Source organism: Acanthochromis polyacanthus, chromosome 5 (assembly GCF_021347895.1).
Source record: "Acanthochromis polyacanthus isolate Apoly-LR-REF ecotype Palm Island chromosome 5, KAUST_Apoly_ChrSc, whole genome shotgun sequence".
NCBI lineage: Eukaryota > Metazoa > Chordata > Actinopteri > Pomacentridae > Acanthochromis > Acanthochromis polyacanthus.
This window is the reverse complement of record NC_067117.1, coordinates 19502665-19523977: the sequence shown is the minus strand read 5'-3', so window position 1 is coordinate 19523977 and position 21313 is coordinate 19502665. Positions and strand designations below refer to the sequence as shown.

General features: G+C 39.7%; 3 protein-coding genes across 4 annotated transcripts in view; all 3 read right to left on the bottom strand.

Moving 5' to 3' along the window:
- The window catches only part of LOC110965960 (MICOS complex subunit mic25a-like), a 57897-nt gene extending 51041 nt beyond the window's left edge, over positions 1 to 6856 (bottom strand). For both annotated transcript variants that reach the window (XM_022215161.2, XM_051948797.1), the window contains exons 1-4: positions 6612 to 6856; positions 5854 to 5950; positions 5330 to 5384; positions 1906 to 2062 (exon numbers count right to left, since the gene is read on the bottom strand). In XM_022215161.2, coding sequence (XP_022070853.2) covers positions 1906 to 2062; positions 5330 to 5384; positions 5854 to 5950; positions 6612 to 6695 — 393 coding nt within the window. In that variant the 5' untranslated portion in view covers positions 6696 to 6856. The remainder of the gene's footprint in view (positions 1 to 1905; positions 2063 to 5329; positions 5385 to 5853; positions 5951 to 6611) is intronic.
- A 2182-nt stretch (positions 6857 to 9038) lies between these two features.
- Positions 9039 to 17229, bottom strand: tpra1 (transmembrane protein, adipocyte asscociated 1). The gene is given in 13 exon segments (XM_022215166.2): positions 9039 to 11103; positions 11668 to 11748; positions 12151 to 12253; positions 12897 to 12957; positions 13073 to 13183; positions 13312 to 13334; positions 13337 to 13390; positions 13515 to 13587; positions 14525 to 14611; positions 15491 to 15609; positions 15612 to 15622; positions 15833 to 16016; positions 17037 to 17229. Coding segments are annotated over 12 exon segments (1167 nt in total). The 5' UTR covers positions 16006 to 16016; positions 17037 to 17229; the 3' UTR covers positions 9039 to 10832.
- Positions 17230 to 17452: 223 nt separating this feature from the next.
- trim107 (tripartite motif containing 107) lies at positions 17453 to 21148 on the bottom strand. Its single transcript, XM_022215159.2, has 2 exons — positions 21022 to 21148; positions 17453 to 19968 (listed from the first exon to the last, which is right to left on the bottom strand). Exon 2 carries the CDS (start codon positions 19955 to 19957, stop codon positions 18383 to 18385), a length of 1575 nt encoding a protein of 524 aa, XP_022070851.1. The 5' UTR covers positions 19958 to 19968; positions 21022 to 21148; the 3' UTR covers positions 17453 to 18382.
- Positions 21149 to 21313: the final 165 nt, after the last annotated feature.

Here is a 21313-nt window from a genome sequence, read left to right as displayed (position 1 = left end):
AGATATATAAATACAAAACGAATAGTCCCAGCGGTGGCAGTTGGTGCTGAGGCTGGGGTAAACTGCTAAAGTGAGTGTTTGTGACAGGCAGCCTAAGGCAGTTTGGGGAGCAGCTCAACTCTTCGACAGGTAGTGCCTTCACACCTCCCTCACCCCCTCCTCACCCCAACAGCAACACACTGCCTGCATGCTGGGGAGGCAGGAGTTCATGTGGAGACACAGGCTGGGGGTGTTTGCTATATATATGTCTGAGCATTGTGATAGCGACTGTATTTCTGTGCGTGTCTGTCTTTTCCTCAGAGAAATACTTCAGGCAGTTCCCAAACTACTTAAAGTGGAGCGATTTAAGGTGGAATAGGGAAAAAGAGGGGGGTGGGGAAACTTGTTTCTTGAGCCTCCAGCTTCGCTGCTGCTGGTGGATGCAAGGTCGATGGGAAATGCAGAAGGGGAAGCTCACCTGCTAAGCGTGGAGATTTGTTATCAGGGAAGCTTTTAAATCAGATTCATGAGTTTTCTGATTCTCCTCAAAAGGTGAAGCTAAACAACAAAAACAGGAATATCTTTCTGCTTAATGTAAGGTGTTAATTTGGTTAGGTTTTGATGCTTTTTTGTCTTCTAAGTATGCATTACACTTTAGGCAGCAGAGAAATCAACTTGTTCAACTATGAATGTGTTAAGACAATTAAGCAGATGTAAGTAAGAGTCAGAGGTGCGACTAAAGAAGGTAAAAATGTGACAAAGAGTTAAAGGTGGGAATGGGGAGGCAAATGGGTGGTCACAAAAACACTCAAAGTCATACGCTCTCTGGATTTTTCACACACTTTAAAGGCATCCTCTTCAATTCTATCACAACCTACAAGCAGCAAAAGCCTTCCTTATCCTGTTAATTAAATTTACAAATAAAAGCTTTATTTGCACATGTACCCAACTAAACTCCAAACTTCATTTGATTGCACATACACAAACACACAGGGGCAGGACGATTAGGGGAAACTAAGTGATTGTAATTTTTCTGAAAAATGTTGTGATTCTAAGTCAAAAACCACGGACACACCAGTTCAAACCCTGGGTCAAACATACTGCATTGCAGCCTTATCTCTTGCTAACTGTATTGTTTCAAACAGCAGTTCCAATTTAGTTTATGAATTGTTCAGCATTTGTACACATCAACAACCACCTTGGCTCAGCACATATTTTCAATGTACAAAAACAAACAGAATACACCTTTAGTAGCTCCCCACCTCTGAACACACAAAAAACACCACTGCACACACACTGACAGCCTGTATTGACTCGTAATGACAGAGAAAGTAGAAAACAAGGCTTTGAGGGGAGAGTGTTCAGTTTCTCATTGCAATGCAACATTATTAAAGGTTTGGAGCCCATATCAGTGTAAGCTAAGCCTGCGGCTTCATTCAGTATTCATTACAGCTGGCAAGCACACCGAAAAGACACTACAGGACAAATCAATTGGAGAGGAGAGAGAGAGAAAGACGGGGTAGTAGGAAATCCACAATGTGTAATTTCAGCAAACTGAAACAAGTGAAAACCACGAGGGAGAGAATTCTTAATTCATTATCAGCAAAATATCATTGCTCATCAATATACAGGTCATTAACAAGAGCAAAGAAGCACTCCATCCAGGGTTAGCACACACACTTACCCTTGAGTGACACTACCATTTCTTCATTTTTATGACTTTTTAATTGTTCTATTTTACTTATCATTCAATATGGCGATCCAATACACAAACCTATTGGTGAAATGTATGTCCATATTTTATACAAACTATGCTCTCCACACTTATCTTTGAGTCTAATTCAAATTTAAATTGTAAACTTAGTTGTACATAAAGTTGTAAAATCAATGTGCTCTCCTGGCACAGACCGTCAAAGCACCACTCACCAGTATCTTGGCCTTCTCCTGCTCTTCATGGGCCTTTCCCCTCTCCAAGATGAGGGCAGGGGTCAGCTCATCCAGGCCTGTGGCGGCTGCAGCGTCTCTCTCCCTCTGGGCCAATCTGGCCAACTCCTCCTGCACCAGGGCCTGTTGACGCTCAAAGCTAAAAAGTATAGGAAGATAAGCACTGTTAACCTTTGACACTCTATTTATCCAGTGAAGGTCTGCTCAGCATGTAACTTCCTGTTAACACAGAGTTTTCTACCAAGGTCAGACAGTTTTGGACAAAAGCCTCTGCTAAATGAAATTGTAGAATTGTAGAAATTGTAGATTGGTTTCTCTAAATCAGTGCTAAAACTTATATTTTGTGGATGAAGCCTCCAGAAATCATATACAGTATCTTGTCATTTTTTTCTGCTCCTGGTAGTGGCAGAGCAGAAGGTGGAATAGAAAACTTGTGGAACAATAATTTTGCCCAAAATGACTGAAAAATTAATATGATCATTTTCACGGGTTAACTGCTCGTCATTAAATCTATCACTCATTGTTATTGCTGTATGTAGCCGGGCAACCTACTGGAAAACAGTTTGTAAACTCAATGTGGATCCCAACTGCAAGTGTTTGTTGTTTGGTTTTACCAGAAATTTAAAAAAAAAAAAAGACATTTTGACTGAAAACAGGGGGTGATCAGAGCAATTAGAAGATAATAAACTGATTTATGGAAGAAAAAAAATTACACATGAAAAGCAGTCTAAAACCAATCAAGTAACACTTTCACATATGGCCTAAGAAATTATGATACACTTCACTGTTACATACTATCAACAATAGTTCAAAACAGCTTTGGACACTGTATGTGCATTCCAACAGCATAGCAACATGCCTGTTACACAGAGAGAGAGTAAATCAGCACAGGCAGTGCTGACGGGTGGCTCAGCATGTGGATGTTCTCCATTAACATTGCACATTAGCACTGAATGTATGCTGTTTTATGTACACACGTGGACAAAATTGTTGGTACCCCTCAGTTAAAGAAGGAAAAACCCACAATTCTCACTGAAATCACTTGAAACTCACAAAAGTAACAATAAATAAAATTTTATTGAAAATTAAATAATCAAAAACAGCCATTACTTTTGAATTGTTGATTAACATAATTATTTAAAAAAACAAACTAATGAAACAGGCCTGGACAAAAATGATGGTACCTCTATAAAAGATTGAAAACTATTTGACCAGAGTGACATGATTAACTCAGGTGTGTCATTTAATTGACATCACAGGTGTTTCCAAACTCATAATCAGTCAGTCTGCCTATTTAAAGGGAGACAAGTAGTCACCCTGCTGTTTGGTGAAAAGGTGTGTACCACACTGAACATGGACAACAGAAAGCGAAGGAGAGAATTGTCCCAGGACATCCGAAAAAAAATTATAGACAAACATCTTAAAGGTAAAGGCTATAAGACCATCTCTAAACAGCTTGAAGTTCCTGTGACAACAGTGGCTCATATTATTCAGAAGTTCAAGACCCACGGGACAGTAGCCAACCTCCCTGGACGTGGCCGCAAGAGGAAAATTGATGACAAATTGAAGAGACGGATCGTTGGAATTGTATCCAAAGAGCCCAGAGCAACCTCCAAAGAAATTAAAGGTGAACTCCAAGGCCAAGGTACATCAGTGTCAGATCGCACCATTCGTCGTTGTTTGAGCCAAAGTGGACTTCATAGGAGACGACCAAGGAGGACACCACTGCTGAAAAAAACTCATAAAAAAGCCAGACTGGAATTTGCAAAAATGCATGTTGACAAGCCACAAAGCTTCTGGGAGAATGTCCTTTGGACAGATGAGACCAAACTGGAGCTTTTTGGTAAGGCACATCAACTCTATGTTCATAGACTCAAAAACCAAGCATACGAAGAAAAGAACACTGTCCCTACGGTGAAACATGGAGGAGGCTCAGTAATGTTTTGGGGCTGCTTTGCTGCATCTGGCACAGGGTGTCTTGAAAGTGTGCAAGGTACGATGAAATCTGAAGACTATCAAGGCATTCTGGAGAGAAATGTGCTGCCTAGTGTCAGAAAGCTTGGTCTCAGTCGCAGGTCATGGGTCTTCCAACAGGACAACGATCCAAAACACAAAGCCAAAAACACCCAAGAATGGCTGAGAGAAAAGCGTTGGACTATTCTAAAGTGGCCTTCTATGAGCCCAGATCTGAATCCCATTGAACATATGTGGAAGGAGCTGAAACATGCCATTTGGAGAAGACACCCATCAAACCTGAGACAACTGGAGCTGTTTGCTCATGAGGAGTGGGCCAAAATACCTGTTGACAGCTGCAGAACACTCATTGACAAATACAGAAATCGTTTAATTGCAGTGATTGTCTCAAAAGGTTGTGCAACAAAATATTAAGTTATGGGTACCATCATTTTTGTCCAGCCCTATTTCATTAGTTTGTTTTTTTAAATAATTATGTTAATCAACAATTCAAAAGTGATGGCTGATTTTGATTATTTAATTTTCAATAAATTTTTATTTATTGTTACTTTTGTGAGTTTCAAGTGATTTCAGTGAGAATTGTGGGTTTTTCCTTCTTTAACTGAGGGGTACCAACAATTTTGTCCACGTGTGTAACTGCCACTTCCACTAACCAGAAGCTAAAGGTAACAACACAGAAGGCTCAGTTTAAATCTTTCAGAATTTAAGTTATTGTCGATAAAATGCTCAGCAAAATCTGCCATTTATCAAGCTGATGTTAAAATAATGTGTTCACATCTTCACATTCAGGGAAGTGTTGAATTCTAAGTTAGCCCAGACCAGTGCGCATTAATAAAATATGCATGTGAAGTTATATCAAATATGGCAGAATTATAGCTCAAGTTAAATTAAGATGACAAAATTACAGATAAGAGGGTACTTCAAAAAGTTCTGTGCTTCACTCGGAAACAAATGGGTTTTACTCCCACTTTGGGGCATAGCTGTATTTTACAGAGCCTTATATCACTGTCCACAAAAACTCAAATTTTGAAGCCAACAAAGTATAAAGGTAAAGAAAGCTTCAAGCGTGTTTGCTGTTGCTCCAGCACAATACGTCCGTTCACACAGCACAGGTAGCAGAAGCAGCCATGCCAGTGATTATGAACATTTGCCCCATTGCACCTTACTCACCTGCACCATCTGACCTTTGTCTGTTACCTAAATTGAAATTCCTCTTGTGTGGTGGTCATTTAAGCTGCTGAGGAGTATCTAGCGGCTCAAGATGTGACCTTCTTTCACAGTACCAAAGCGTAAACATTGGTGGACCAAGTGCATTTAAGTAAGCAATGTTGTAAAATAATACAAGCCGTGAGGCCGAGAAGTACACCTGTAGACTGTAAACATGCATGACAAAACAAAAAGGGACAGTGACCTTGGCATTATGATCACCTACTTTTTGCGCATTTCTTCCTTTATTTCTGAGGTGGAGGGTCCTGTTGGTTTAGGACCTGAAAATCAATGAGATAAATAACAATACTATTAACAATTACAAAATGAATCTTCTTTGCAGAAGGGTTATGGTTTGACCCAGACGGTTCCCTTTGGGCATTGGTTGTACACAACTATCCATGGTAAGGAGACTAAAACGGGACCCTCATTCAAACCATTGTCTCTAATGTTGAATAAATGATTAAGCAACAGCTACATGTCACTTTAATTAGATGCAAATATATATAATCAAAGAACATACACACTGTGATGTAATATTCTGCTACACATGTGCGTAGAGATGAAACAGTACATGCTTGCTGTTGTCTTTCCTGTAATGAACAATCTGATACTGTCACAAAGCAGCAAAATTGATATTTATTTGGTACTGAGCTCTCTATACTCACAACCTGAGGTCATAGTAGCTGACATACTGGGCTTACCAATGGAAAGTTTGTGAGAAAGGAAAGGTCTTTGACTGGGACGTACTTGGTGGTGATTTACGGCTGTCTGATGGAGATGGTGGTGTCTTGGTGCTGTCAGACCCCTGAGAGTCCCTCATCCGCCGGAGCACATCCTCTGAGAGCTGAGACAGAACGTGCGAACAAACACATCAGGACATTGACGTGAAAGCAGGATAGATGTGTGTATTAGTGAGCATATTACAGGCTCACTGGTTAAGGAGTCCATCACACAGTCTACTGAAGTGTCCTTGAACAGGTCACTTACTTGTCCACCAGCTGCAGATCATGTGCTTCTCTGCAGCTATGCCTAAGCCAACACTAATGGTGTGATAAAGACTGCAGTTATTAGCCTACATGGATCAACAATGCATTACTGCTGAGAAATCTGCAGGTTAATAATGGCAAACTGTGTGTCTCCTATTTAAATATCAAGTGTTATCATTGACGCATAGCATACGAGCTATGGAAATGTCACGAGCGTGTAACTTATAAACTGTGCTTGTGCAAACACACAGTTTGCTAGCGTTTATTAGCATTTCACTGCTAGCATAATAAGAGTAGTCTACAAACTTAAGACAGCCGTTAACGAGGCTTAACAGACAGGGGGTCTGACACGGGTTCATCTGAGGATATGGGACCTGTTCACACACTTTATTTGGACCTGTCAGGCTTCTGGACTGAACCCATGACAGAATTAATTTACTTATTAGCATCGCTCGCTAAACCTACTCACATAATTCACATTCCATTTCTCAATTTCAAGCAGGACGATATATTATATACCTTCACTCCTTCAATTACTGTGACCTTCTCGTCTTCGTCCAGTCCGAACGACACTTTCCTCGTCGTACTTCCATTTCCTCCCATGTTGACGAGCTGTCGGTTCCCACACGATTAAAGCCACTAATAAAAGCCCTGTCGACTGTTGTGACAGGGGCACATAAATAAGAAAGCGGCTGGAGTCGCCGCCACAGCGACTGCTGGTCAAAATACTCCAATAAAGGTCATTCTAACATCGCAGTATCCTCTACGCTCATTGGCTGGATGAAATAATTCAGCTCCAATGACTCGTCTTACCTTGTCATGGGACGACGGGCTGATGGGAGTTGTAGTTAAACTTTGTCCAACGACTGTAAAGTGTCACTTGTGACATTTTGAATGAAAAAAACAGCATAGATAGGAATGCCTCCTTAATATTTAGGATAAACATGATGCGTTTCTGGGCCTGGGATATTTCTGCATGGAGTTTGCATGTTCTCCCTGTGCATGCGTGGGTTTTCTCCGGGCACTCCGGCTTCCTCCCACAGTCCAAAAATATGCTGAGGTTAATTGGTTGCTCTGGATTGCCCGTGGGAGTGAATGTGGGTGTGATTGTGTGTCTGTGTATGTGGCCCTGCGACAGGCTGGCAACCTGTCCGGGGTGTCCCCTGCCTTCGCCCGAGTCGGCTGGGATAGGCTCCAGCACCCCCCGCGATCCTAGTGAGGATAAAGCGGTGTATAGAGAGAGAATGAGAATGACAGAGTAATGATGAATTTCGCTAATATGTGAGGATATGCGGCCGGGAGACAAATTAGATAAGATAAGATAAGATAAGATAAGATAAGAGACTTTATTGTCATTGAGCAGGAGTACAACGAAATTTGTCTGGAAGAACATGACAATTAGCAGCAGTGCCAATAAGAATAAAAATAGATAAAAAATATTCTTAAAAATAAAAGAATCAAAATGCTATATACAAAGTAAAGTGGTTGATAATGTGGTCAAGTGTTGCAGGAATAGAGTTCTTATTGCACAGATGAGAACTCTATTCCTGCAACACTTGATCACTTTATCAACACGGACCACTTCACTTTGTATATAGTATTTTGATTCTTTTAATTTTTTAAAGGAAATACCTGAAAAATACACTGTAAAAAATGCACATAGATTCACTCCATGGTACTATTAAGCAATTAAACTGTCGCTTGTATAAAAATCCTGAGCAGGTCTAGTTTTATTCTGATTTTGTCTTAAATTTGGTTAGAGTAAATAATGTAATTGACTTTTAAAGTGGGTCTGTTGGTGGAGTGCAGATGGCAGGAGTTTCAGGGACAACGTCTGCTCAAACTGGTTAGTTTTTCAAGAGGAACTATGAAGTGATATGTGCATTCAGACTTGTGGAAAATATGTAAGCAGACCCAGAGTTGTGGTTGACAAGGCACATTTGATGGGAATGGTCTCTCCTAGAGAGGCAATACCCCCATCCATAGGGCAAAAGAGGTCACTGAACATTTGTATCAGTATGAAAATGATCTGGTGTTTGCAGTCATCAATTTTCAGCTAAGCTGAACACCTATGGAAACTGTGGACCAGCATAATAATCCTTCATTATACTCACTTGTAGATGCGCTCATGGACAGCTGTGGACACCAAAAGCATGTAGCTGTTGCTATTAAACCAATGATATATTACTGTTCAACTCGTTGAACATTTCGCAGACATCTTGAAAGCTTGGTGCAGCTGTGTCTGTTGATCAATGGTAATCCAATATCACAGGCTACACTGCTTCCGAATGTATGTTTTTAACAGTGTTCTTTTCTTTGTCTCATTGATTGTTGCCTCCTCTATGTTTAATCTGTTGACTGTACTCTCAGCATAATTGTAAATGAGGTTTGGCCCTCAGTGATTCCTCGTGATTAAAATAAAGGTTTAATGAATGAGTCAATGAATTGTCTCTGCTTCCGCAAGTATGCAGCGGTCCACTGGGGTCTGCATGACTGAATTTCATCATTTGCCCTTATCTGTGAGAGTCCACAGGGACTGCAGACAGCGTGTGGATCATCTATGCAGCAGCTAAAAGGATGTAGTGTGCATGTATAGAATACCTAGATGCCTTCCTTCTGCACATGTATGAAACAGAGAGCTCCCAGTGGACTCCATGTGAAATAAATTGTAATTTAAGAACTACATGTCCTTGATGTCCACAAGTGAGCGTCTCCATCATCAAAAGATAGAAATGATGCAACAAATGCGTGAATATCTGAAGAGAAAATGGTGGTCATCTTCCAGTAGTCAGAGAAACCTTTAGGGCCACTGCCAATTGAAGCTCTTCTGGCATACACATGTCGGCCAAATATCTGATGAAGACACTTTTTGTTGTTTTTTCTTTTGACACCTGTCTGTATATAGATGAATACTTGATAATAAAATAAAATAAAAATAAAACAAGCTAAAGAGTCCACTGTTTATTCTGCAGTTCATGGAATAGCCAACACATTGCATCAATATGGGCTGAATATTTTACAATCAATGGACTTAAATAAAAAGGCAATTCAACCATCGTTTGCAAAATGACTTCACCATCAAATGTGGAACTCCACCGCAAAACACTTTGTGAATTAACGCCATGACACAGCAAAATGATTTCCCAGTCTAGCTCCAGAGTGATACAACAATGTTTACCAGCACTCAAGTTTGAATTTAAAATATTTCATAGTGGGGCAAATGCTAGAAATTCCTGGAAACACACGACTTCTTCCCCATGTGTTGGTGTTTTGTCAATATGTAAAAAATAATTTCAACCCAAAATGTTCTGCATACAGGTCACTACCACCTATGAACACTGCCAGCTTAAACACAGTCATCCATTCATTGTAATTCCAGGGGGAAACCAATACATGATATTTTCTTAGTTGGCATAAACAAATGTGTATGAACAAGCTGAAATAGATTTATGTTGTGATAGTATCAAGAGGAATAATAGGTACACAAAATAAACATGATGCCCTACATCGGTCACCAAAATTAAATTTACTCATTGTTGACATCATTGAGCCTCCGCAGAAATCCAAAGCTTAACTACATAATGGAACCTGTATCGATACCACCAGATACTAGAAAACTGTGACAAACCATTTCTGGTCTAATTTTACCACTTTTAATATCATTTGAATACAGGCAAAGCTCACTGAAATATGCCATTATGAAAAGCTTGAAATGGAATGTGTGAATAGGTTTTTCCAAAGTTGTTGTTCGCATCACATAACTTCCTTAACTATTACGATGCTAGCAAATGTGCTTACGGTGGCAGAAATGACTCACCTGGTAGAAGAAATTAAAACAAAAGAAGACAATAAATAAGAGGGAGAAACGAAACAGAGCTTACAGGTGAGATGCATTTTCAGTTGTTAAAGAACTGTTTTTGTGTCTTAGCTTAACCTAGCAGACACCCTTAAAGATGGTTTTTAACTTTTAATATTAATGCAATGCCTGTATTTACCGATTTCCTTATTATATTGCAGTGACACACATCACGCCAACACTGTTCACTTGTTAACAGCAGAGCACCCATTTCAAAGGACAAAGTACATGTAACAAAATTAAGTGCTTGCCGTGTTCAGAGAAGCACAGTCACCAGTACAAACCGATTAGCCAGCTCAGTCACAAATCTAATACAAGGCAGCTAAACACAGAGCCAGTAGAGCTGCTGTCAATTTAAGCCTTAAGTAGGAATGTACAGATGCCAAGTTGTCATCAAAACAATATTAGATTTTGCAGACTCATGTACTTAAAATAGGGTTAAAACATCATCAATCAGGATCGAGCAGTTGATTTTTAATGCTGGAATGACAGAAAATGTGCTGAGACGAGTCAGTAAGCTCCCAACCAAAGAGCCTGTGGAACTGAATCAATATCAAGTCTGTCGGGACCACATTAAGGGGCAGGACTCCTAATGTGGAGCTACAGCAGCAGTGCACTCTGGCAGCGGTGTTACAAAAGAAGTTGCTAAACACACAGTCCTCCAGAAATAGGCTAGCAAAGGTCTTCCTTAAGCGTTCACTCGTTAACTTATTTTGGCCTCAAAGACGGACCAAGATTATCATTCCTTGGTGTCCAGCTGCTTTGTTCTGCTTTTCTTTGGCCAACTTCTCTGACCGCCACCCTGCCTAACACACAGCACATGCACAACAATTTAAGTCCAGCTGTACAACCATCTAGCCTCCTCCATTCTCCGCTTCATCCTTTCACACATTGATAGGTCTCCAGCGGTCAGCTTCAACGCTGTTAATGCTGCTGGACCCATAGGGTCCGGAGGCAACATCATCCAGGTACGCTCCAACCACACGAGAGCTGCTGGGACCAGAGCCATCGATCTGGGTGGAGGAGTAGTACAAGCCCTGGTCAGTCAGCTCCTTACGGTTCAGGGTTCCAGCGACTGTTGGGGGAAGATGGACATCACTTTCATCTGGCTCATCCACCTGGGACTTGTAGGAGAACAGGATCTTGGGCTCTGAACTGCACAACAGAAAAAAAAAAACATGATGTAAAAGAAAGAGGCATGGTCAGATGCTTCAAAATATCCCAGTTTCTGCAGTGTTGGCCAAAAATTTTTTTATTTGATGTAATGTAATACCATTTTCAGGGTCATACAAACAGAAAACAAGGATAAACTTGCAATTATTTATTAGGTAAATTAATATATATATATCAGAATTTCATCTGTATTTTTCAGCTGTATACCCAGAAACTATTAGTAACACACTCAATTAAAATCACATAGACCAAGATACATATCATAAGAAGTTAATCTGTTTATGTTATATAAAGTTCTTGCTAAAGTTGACAATTGTCTATAATGAATTATGAGCTATTAACTATCATAATATTACTATTTAGAATATTAACTATTATATTTACTCATTTTCTTTTTTACAGCAGGAAAAAATATTCAGAATCTTAAGTCATTAAAATTCAAGACTCTCATACTTTCTGAGGTCTTTCTTGAGGGAACTGATTTCAGTGCTTTTTAAGACTTGTCATGACATACTAATATTCTGTATATTTTGTAAGACTACATACCCAAAGAAGCCTTTGAGGAATGTGACATAAATGAGTGGAGCAAAGGTGGAGAAATACAGGAAGGTGGTGACATCCACACAGCTGGTTCAGAGAGGAAAAAGAATAAACAGTTTAAGTAACAGCTTCAGAGCATAAGAAGATTATTAACTGCATAAAAAGCACAACAAGCTGATTTATGCTTCTTGTTTGTGTTACAATGACTGCTTCTGTTCGTCTCAACGAAACTGAACTTTACAGGAGCGACAGAAAAGTAAATTACTGGGAAGTTTGAAAATAGCTGTCTGGCTCCATATCCAGGGCATTATTCTAAAATGACTGGAAAGCATAAATAGCCACAGTTGCGTTCCAAAAATGGTGTTCACCATTTATTTTTCTACTTACAAAAGCAGGTGTCATAAAAACAACAAATATTTTATACCCATTCCTCTGTAAATACATCTAAATATTTCCCAAGCATGCTGCTAAAAGTAGGATAATACTGACCAGAGTCCCTCTATGATTCCTGCACAGAGCAGAGCACTGCCCAGGCCCTGGACGAGGTTCAGTAGAGACAGGATGGCAGCATACACATAGAAACTCCTCTTAGCTGCACAAAGAAAGCAGAACAAAGATCAAAAGACCACAAAGAGCAAATGCTTTTAATTAAATGAAATTAGGTAATGGTCAATGGCCCGTTAAATAACATATGACTGTGAAAACAAAGCAACCAATCATCAAAATTTTATAAAATGTAAGTTTTACAGTTTGATACTAGTTTTAATACATTTAAGTAATTTAAAGATGTTTTGAAATGTTGATTTTTGCCGACAAAATAAGTCAACACCACTCTAAAACAAACACTCTTACGTTCATTTTGATTAAATTAAAAACATTTAGGTACCTCTCTACTTGTTAAGTCTCACACCTTTATTAACTTGTTTGGCCTTAATTAACTCAGAAGGACTTTTCCCTTCTATCAAGTTACCAGCTGACAAAGACAGGCAAAAGATCCTCTTATCTAATGTTGTCAAGGCAGGTAGGGATTTCTGAAGCCAAGACAGTCCAAAATGGATCATAAATCTCATTTGCACGTGCCACATTAACGGTTAAAAATATGCCCCTTTCTATTTAAAAATCATCAACAGAAGAAATTTAACTGGGAGTGACAACTTTTGTGAAGGTATTTTTTAAACTTTTCACAAATTAACTCGTGTTCTTTGCTCTTTCTTGCAGTGAAATTTAAAACTTACATGGCAGAGATATCCTCTCTCTCACTGGAGTTTTAGGCAAGATCACAATCAAGGAGTACACCTATTAAAAAGAACCACATAATCAATAAAATAGTAGAGAACTGTTATCAATATAGTCAGATCTGACTAGTCTTTTTGCTTATGTTGCTATTGCTGCAGAGCTACATGCTACTGACCAGGAAGAAGAAGCAGGAGCTGGCCAACCAGAAGTGCCGTCCTCCATGACCATAGATGTTGAAGTCCTCAGCGGACAGGTGACTGTCTGGGTACAATATCTCTAGTGTCCCCTAAAGAAATGGATTATTTATTTTGATTGCATGGAGAATGACAATATTCCTGCCATGTAGTGGCTCTGTATAACATCTTTTAATCATATAATCATTTTCTGACAACATTCAACATTATCTGTCATTACCTGCGTGATGGAGTATCCCAAGCCAACACAGCAGTAATAGCCAACACACGCTTTATGCTGGATTTGCTCTCCAGATGGCCTAATTAATAGATAAAAGAGATGACAGTTAATAGAAAAGCAGACTCTTCTGTCATGTGAAAAAAGATATCATACTCTTTCACATATGCACAAAACATGAACTGAAACCAAAAGAGAAAACGAACCAAAAGCCAGTCCAAAGATAACGACACTGAGCTCAATAGCCAGCAAGAAGAACCGGGTGATTTCCCACAGGACCTAAAAGGCAACAAACATCATGAGAAAACACCGTGGCAAAGTAGACCAGATGTGTTGTAGCACATATTGGCACAGGGCATATGTGCAACTTCACAGCTCAGATCACACTCCAGAGAATTATACAATCTTTTTGTTTTCCTTCAACAGTGCAGCCATGACAATGTGCTGTGGGAACAGTGGGTTCATCACCGTGAACTCCATAGGGATCTGTCTGGTATGTGTGGAATGTCAGCCATGCCTTTCCTCTTAGACATGAAAATCCTAACTCTTGCTGCAGCTCATATCAGCCCCTCTGGTTATTTCATAAAAGTTATCTGTGGCTGGTGAGTCAATAAAAGTGAAGCATTTATGCTCTTCAAAAAAAAAAAAAAGCCCCCCCCCTCCTCAAAAACACAGCATCCACCTTTCTCGAAAAAAACAAACAAGCAAAACTACCATTTATTCAAAATCACTTTCACGCCAACTAAATGTTCCTACAAAACAAAGAAATAGCTGTTTTCCCCTCAAAGGACATCACTGCAGTTTACAGAAAACAAGGCTCTTATGATGAGGACAAAGTGAACAGTCATTTTTTTCCAAAATACACAAAACTCCTCAAAGTAGTAATAATGAAGAGTAGGTAAATAATCGGTGATGGTACGAAAGGTTTTTGGTGCAAATGGTAATGTGGAATACTATAGCACTATAGAACTAAAAGATATGTCCAGTTTTAATCCCAATAAATATTCATCCACTGTCAGTATGGAGGCTGTTTAAACGCAGATGCTAATTGTTGGTATAAGTGTGAGGTATACTTCTGTACAATCTAAAGATCTGACCGAAAAATGAAAAATGATTTCCTGCTAAATATTGCCCCAGATAATAATAGAATGTTTTGTTGCTTAATTTGACATTACACATTAAACATATATCAGATATACTTCATGTTCTTCCTTACTTTGTCTACAATGGTGGCAGCACTGGATGCACTGACAGTCATGGACACTATAGCCCTGGTGATCCCAACTGCTGCGACAACGAAAACCTAAAAAATATAGAACACAACAGTTACACCAAACAAAACAGTCTATTTCCTGAGTACAAGAGGCTATTCCTGTGAGCAGATTCAGACCAAAGTACAGCCATGGCCATAAGTTTGGACACAAGTACCATGACGCTTGTGAATCTTAGAAAATACCACAAAATTGTCACTTACAATACAGTACACAACTCCTGAGAACTATGTTAAGTTTCATACTTAAAAAAAACATCAAAAGAGTTTGGTGTCATGTTGTTATTCTTACCAAATTCAGTTGTGAAAGTACTGCATTTTTTTTTGTTATTTTCTTCTAATATTATGTTTTGGGAACAAAGTTGTTCCAATTGTTGGAATTTATTGATAACATTATATCCCTTGTTGATTTGTTGACTAATTAAACTGGTGCTGTCAAAAAATATTAGTTATGTTCTGTAATAGACATCAAAACAGACATAGTGAGTCATGCTGTGTCCAAACTTATGGCCATATGACTGATGACTGATAACAAAACTACATAGTTAACACTACTGACAAACAACATGCAGGACTCCTTTATCACCATGTCTGACACTGTATAGCTGACATAACCTTTTCTCTTATTGTTATGTTACCACAACAGGAATGATACCCAAGACAGAAATATACACTTCAGATTGGCAAAAAGAAAGCTACAGACATTAAACAGAGCATTAAAAGTGAACATAAGGGGCATAAAAGAAAGCATTGTTTTAACAGTCATTTTGAGGATCCATACTGTAGTAAAATCTCTGCACACTAAAAGTTTATTTTACACCGGTTTACAAAATATATCGTAGGCTATGGCCTGAAATACTTCAAGTAATAGGAGATATATGCTGTATGCTGGTTTATCAGTTTGTGTCCTACCAGCAAGTAAAAGGTGACAAAGATGGGGCTTGAGGTGAGTCGAATCTTTGCCCTTGCTGAAGGCAGCTTCCACATCAGGAATACAAAGAAGGCCACGTTAGGCACGAGCAATAAAATATCCAGAACCGCACCCTAAGACAGAGATATGAACGTGAATGAATGCGGCGCTTTCTAAAAATAGGTATTTTATCTGCAAGAGACGATGCACGTTGACCAACATGTACAGGCAGTTTGTTGCAATTTCAGTTTGAATCACTTCTGTTTTGTATTTCCAGCACGATGACACATAGATTTTACAACAAGATGTGTTCTGATAGCTCTACAATAGTTTACAAGTATTACCTGGAGTCTCCAATGTCCTCATATAGAACTTGCAGACATTTGTGAGGCTTGGTAATGTTGGCTTCAGTATCAGGTTGCCAAGTTGGGAATACTGATGTGTTTTCCAACGGTGTAGGTGAAACACTGCCATTGTACGGAGTAAAACTAACCACAGTCGTCACTGTGGCTAGCATGGTGTCGCAACCTGAGGACAAAAAAAGTCTGTTTAAGTCAGATAACAACTGAAAATCCTACCTAGCAACAGGTGAGGCAGACATTAGCCTATGCATTCTCAAATACTACGTGCTTCCTCACTCCTCTGTGCAGGGAAGTGCTTCAGTTTCACACAAGAGGTCTCATTGGTAATTTAGAATAATTACCAAGTCTGCTAGATCGCACTCACACTTGAAATGTTTTCATGGCACGTATCCAGGTGGTTTTCGCCTGACTAGATCATTGCTTGTGTTATATCTACTCTCAGATGTACGTCGCTTTGGACAAAAGCGCGTACTAAATAAAATTGTATAACTGTAGGATTGTAGATCAAATTCAGGGCATAATAGCACAGCAATACTTAAGATTTAGGACTCTATGGTGTACTACTATCGAAGCTGGGCCACAGGTTTACAGCTTTACAGCTTTCTCCTCTTAGACTAACATTATGAAACAAGACCGGCTGCTATTTCGGCAGTGTAGTAGTGTTGAGTGCCAAACTGTAAAACTCATTTAATCCCGTTAACATATGCTTACGCCTCCTTAACAGTTGGACAAGAGTCAACTCGCATTAGCTTGTCTAAATTGAGCATAGTAAACAAAAACGACAATAGCTCAGACTAAAGTCAAGACCGTTTTTGCTGGGGAAGGCCAAAGTTGACAACGGACAGCTAATCATAGAGCAGTTTATCTAACATTCCTGCCTATGATCGATGACAACATATGGATGACAACACTACAGTTCGCGTTAAGGGGAATTTCAGCTAACGCTGCTACATATAGCTTGATAGCTGCCGTCGGAAGCCAGGCTGTTTGTGAATGAAATTATGCTCACTACACATTCATATGAGACAAATACAGCAAAAACAGACAATGCCAACTGTAAATATTGCTTGCTAGTTAACATTTGGTACCCCTGCTTGAAAGCCGACTGGCTTGCGTTAGCATCCAAACAAGCGTGATACTCGAGCCTGTGTACTGACGCTTCAAGAAGTAAACACTAATATCTTACCGTTTCAGAAGACTCAGATTCAGGCGTACAACTGCTGTAAAAATATTTCAGTCAACAGCGTGACTTCGGCACAAGATTAACGTGTTGTCATACACGCCGCAATCGCCCAATACATTGACCACTCGTACGAGACATGGCTATGCTGGGTACTTTCGTTAACAAATTTCCCGTCAGGTCAGCTGACACTCTCACCCTCACCGAGCAGGAGGAGCAAATCTCGCGAGATTTGCAGGTGTGACGTTATGTTTGTTTTTTTTTTTTAGCAGGCCTTTAACTGGGTGTGTGTTTATTTTAAGATTTGAAATGAAAATTTGCTCATGAAATAGACACCACCGAAGAATTACCTTACAGAAATGTATAATAATGTGGTTATGACGAGTCCTACAATGATAATATTTTATGCAACTTACACAAGGCATTTTATAAGGCGTTTATTTGTCAGATGGAAGGTGATAAACATTACAGAAACACACATTTCAATATTTAATGCACTTTTCCTGTTCAACCCACTGAACCATAAGATGTTTTGGGCGTTTTCTGATTCTGTCACATTTCCATTCATTTTCATTTTGAAATGCAATATGAAGTCGTGCTCCTCTATTTCTGACAACTTGCTCCGTTGTTTAACTTATAAACCATGCTGCACTAATTTTATAAATAAGTTTTGCTTTTCTCTCAGTCTTTCTTGTCATCTCCTCTGTGTAATCACATCTTACAGTTCAGCCAAAAAGTGTCTTAATTTTTTTGTCACATGATTGTTGATCACAGCTGAGTCAGTTATGATTTCTCAGTTTGTTTGTTTTTTTTAACACAATCAAACTTTTAAGTTTGTGTCAATTTTTTGAATGACACATGTATAACAAAATGATTTTGATAAAATATTACAACATTTGATGATTTTGTGTTATTTTTTGAACTGCATGTCAAACCTAATATGTTCAGGGACCATTAAAGAAAGCAAAAAATAAAATCTGATCATTCTTTATCTTTTTAGAGGTTCTGGAGTGAATAAATGATGTCATTTGGTGAATTTTTCTGACTTGCTGGTGGGTTTTGGGTTTCAGAGGGTTCAGTTAGATTATACCAATAAATTATCCTGATGTAAAAACAAAACAAAAAAATCCACTCCAGCTTTCAGATTGGATTTGTGCAAGGGTCTTCAGACATTCTGCAGTGAGTGACTAAGTCAATTTTGTTTCTATGCCTTCATAGACTTGAGAATCCAACCTAGCTAAACACCAGATTTCAAGTACAGGGAAAATTTTTCATCATACAAACCATGTTTCAAATATGATGACTTAGTTCTTTCTCACATGCAGCCATTTCAATAAATTAATGAACTCTGATTATGAATAAATAGCGACACGGGCCTTGGGGTGCCCTGACATCATCCTGTAGGCCAGGTGCACCGGTTCCGTCAGGTTAGCCTTAAATGTATATATATGTGTCTTCCCACTGATGGAGCTGATGTTGTAGAAGCTCAGTCTGTGGGTCTTGAAGCTCAGCCTCATCTCCAGCCTGCGGGACACTGTGGTCTTCTTCAGCGGCACACTGTGACTCTGCTCAAAGGCTGTCAGTAGGTTGTTGAACCACATCAGACACCAGGAGCTCCGGCTGCTTTCCAGAGCAGATGGCAGGCCGACACGCTCAAGCTTCCCGCCGTAGCAAATACCGATGATCCACGGAGAGCCTTCAAGCTCCACCTCCCAGCTATGATCGCCTTCAGAGAAAGTCTGGGTGCTGAGGACCTGAAAGAAGCTCATGAACCTCTGAGGAGAAGTTGGGTAGGGTTGTTTCACGGTGCTGAAAGTCACAGTCTTCAAGTCCTCTGAGAGAATGAGGTTAGGATGGGCTGTTTCTGGGTCAAAAGTCACCTCTGAAGGGTTAAAGGTGTTCCGAAGGGAGCGCTGAATCTGTCCAAGTCTTTCCCTCAGCTCAGCATTCATGGTTTCCAGCTTGGGGCAAACTCTTGCAGGGTTGACTTTCACTTCAACAAAGTCTTCCTCTTCTCCGACTGGTTTTTCCATTAATTCTTGAATGTGCGGCTGCAGATTTTGGAGCTCGTCACTAAACGCAGTCTCATCCTCTTCAGTCAGCAGGGACTCAGCCCTCAGCATGGCCTGCCTCAGCTGCCTAGTCAGCTCAGAGGCCTGACTGACTCGACTGAAAACACTGGCCTCACCTGGTCCTAACTCTTCTTCAATCATCTGTGTCACCTGCTCACTGTAGCTCTGTGACAAATCCTTAATCTGCCCCAACAGTTTGGATACTTTCTCTCTCAGCTGAGCATTAGCTGTTGTTACCTCCAGCTCCCACCCCTTTTCCTTCCTCAGGACACCCTCTGCCATCTCCAACTTGAGGTTCAACTCAGTGACTTGAGATGCCAGTTTAAACTTAGGTTCATCCATTTCCATTTTGCCTTTGCAACTGCCTTTTTCTTCATCCAAAGAAAACGGGTGTTGTGTGGATCCAGACCCAATCTGAAAGCCATCCTGTGCCTTGCATTCTGCACTCTCCTCTTGGTTCTTTCCAGTTGCTGCTAAGCTTTGGGGGTATTTTGCATCTGACTCCGCAGTTGGAGAGCTATCATTACGCTTGACTGTTACATGGCCCACATCAGGCGGGCTTGGAGCGGAGAGGATTTTCCCAGCAGTGGCTTTGTAGGTCTCTACGATGCTGCGCATTTTGAAGTTTTTCACAAGGGATTTGGTTCCCTGGTACTCAGCCTGGCACTCAGGGCAGCTGTGTTGATCAAGGCCTTCTCCCATGGTCTGAAGGCAGCCAAAGCAGTAGATGTGACCGCAGGGGAGAGAAACTGGCTCAAAGAATAGTTGCAAGCAGATGGGGCATGTAAGCTCCAAAGCAAGAGCTTCTGGATGATTTGTGTTAGAAATGCTGGCTTCATTCTCGCTCACAGACATGATGGCAGGAGCTGGAAAACAGAAAAGACAGAGTAAATCTTCAGAAACACGCAACATAGACTTCGGCTAGTTATTTGCCACTGTTTGGAAAGACAAGTATTATGAGTTAATGAATATGTGTACGTGAATTGCAGATAATGAAGAGAAATGTCGACTTGAACACTTGAAAGAAAAGTATGTATATTTAATAATAAATATGAAGACTGCAGAACATAAACAGAATTTTAAAAATGAACCTGTAAGAAATAAATATGATTTTGATTAGAGAAAATAAATACAACAGTACTTTTGACATTTCATGTAATTTATTATTTGACATAGTTGCCAAATTGTGCTTTCTGAAAGTGGTCTGGTAACACTGGATATTTTTGTTGTTGGTTTACAAGCACAGTTAAACATACAGAGTCCACACAAATATTCGTCAGTGTGTAACATTTCAAAGTATTACTGGATTTAAACAACTCCCCAATTAATAATAGTGTTGTGGATGGTAGGTGTGGCGTTGTGAAAGATATAAACGTCTTGCGAAATAAGTTTCCTCCATGATTAGAAAAAGTCAGGAAGTAACAACAACGCGCATGACTAAGCACAACACAAGGCACTCGTATAAAAAATGTAAATATATGTAAAACTAGTAAAATTACCCACCAATATGTACACATGGCTACATCTAGGTTTCAGCATGTGATGGTTACTGTAAATGGGAAACTGTAATTGCAACATAAGTTGTTTAATAACCATTAATGGTGAATTGGTTCTGCGTCAACGTCAGCGAGTCTTCACCTGTTGCTTGAGTTTCGATTTCGAGGAAACAGGAATTTCCATGTTGCTAGAGGTTCGTTTCCTTCAGTTTAATTAACCATAATTGCCTTGTTACACTGATTATCATTGACAGCATTTATTTAATCAAAATATTAAATAATAAAGCGAAGCCACAATATTTTGAATACGCAACATTTCTTGCTCAGTGCGCAGAATGTTTACGCTTCTTTTTCTATTAACCCCAATGCAAATTTTCATATTTTTTTGAAAGAAAAGGACACAATCCAACTTTAAAGACTCACCTTCTGCTGTCGTCCTGTCTGTGTCGAGTCTAACAGTTCAGGTTGAGAATCAATAAAACGCACTGACGCACACATGAGCCAACACGTCTTCCGCCCTCACTACACTCCAGAGGAGATAATCCATGTGGGGCAATATGTGCCAGTCTGACTGTATTTAGGCTCTATTTGCTTACACCAAGTCTGCCAAACTATTTAAAACAGTTCATGTCCCCCAGAACACACCCACACCCCATTATGTTATGATTTTTTTACACACATTCTGTTAAGATTACAAATTTCGACCACCTCTTAA

Bases quoted from the DNA above. Each gene is read 5' to 3' on its own strand.
- trim107 (XM_022215159.2), bottom strand. From the start codon at position 19,957: ATGTCTGTGAGCGAGAATGAAGCCAGCATTTCTAACACAAATCATCCA.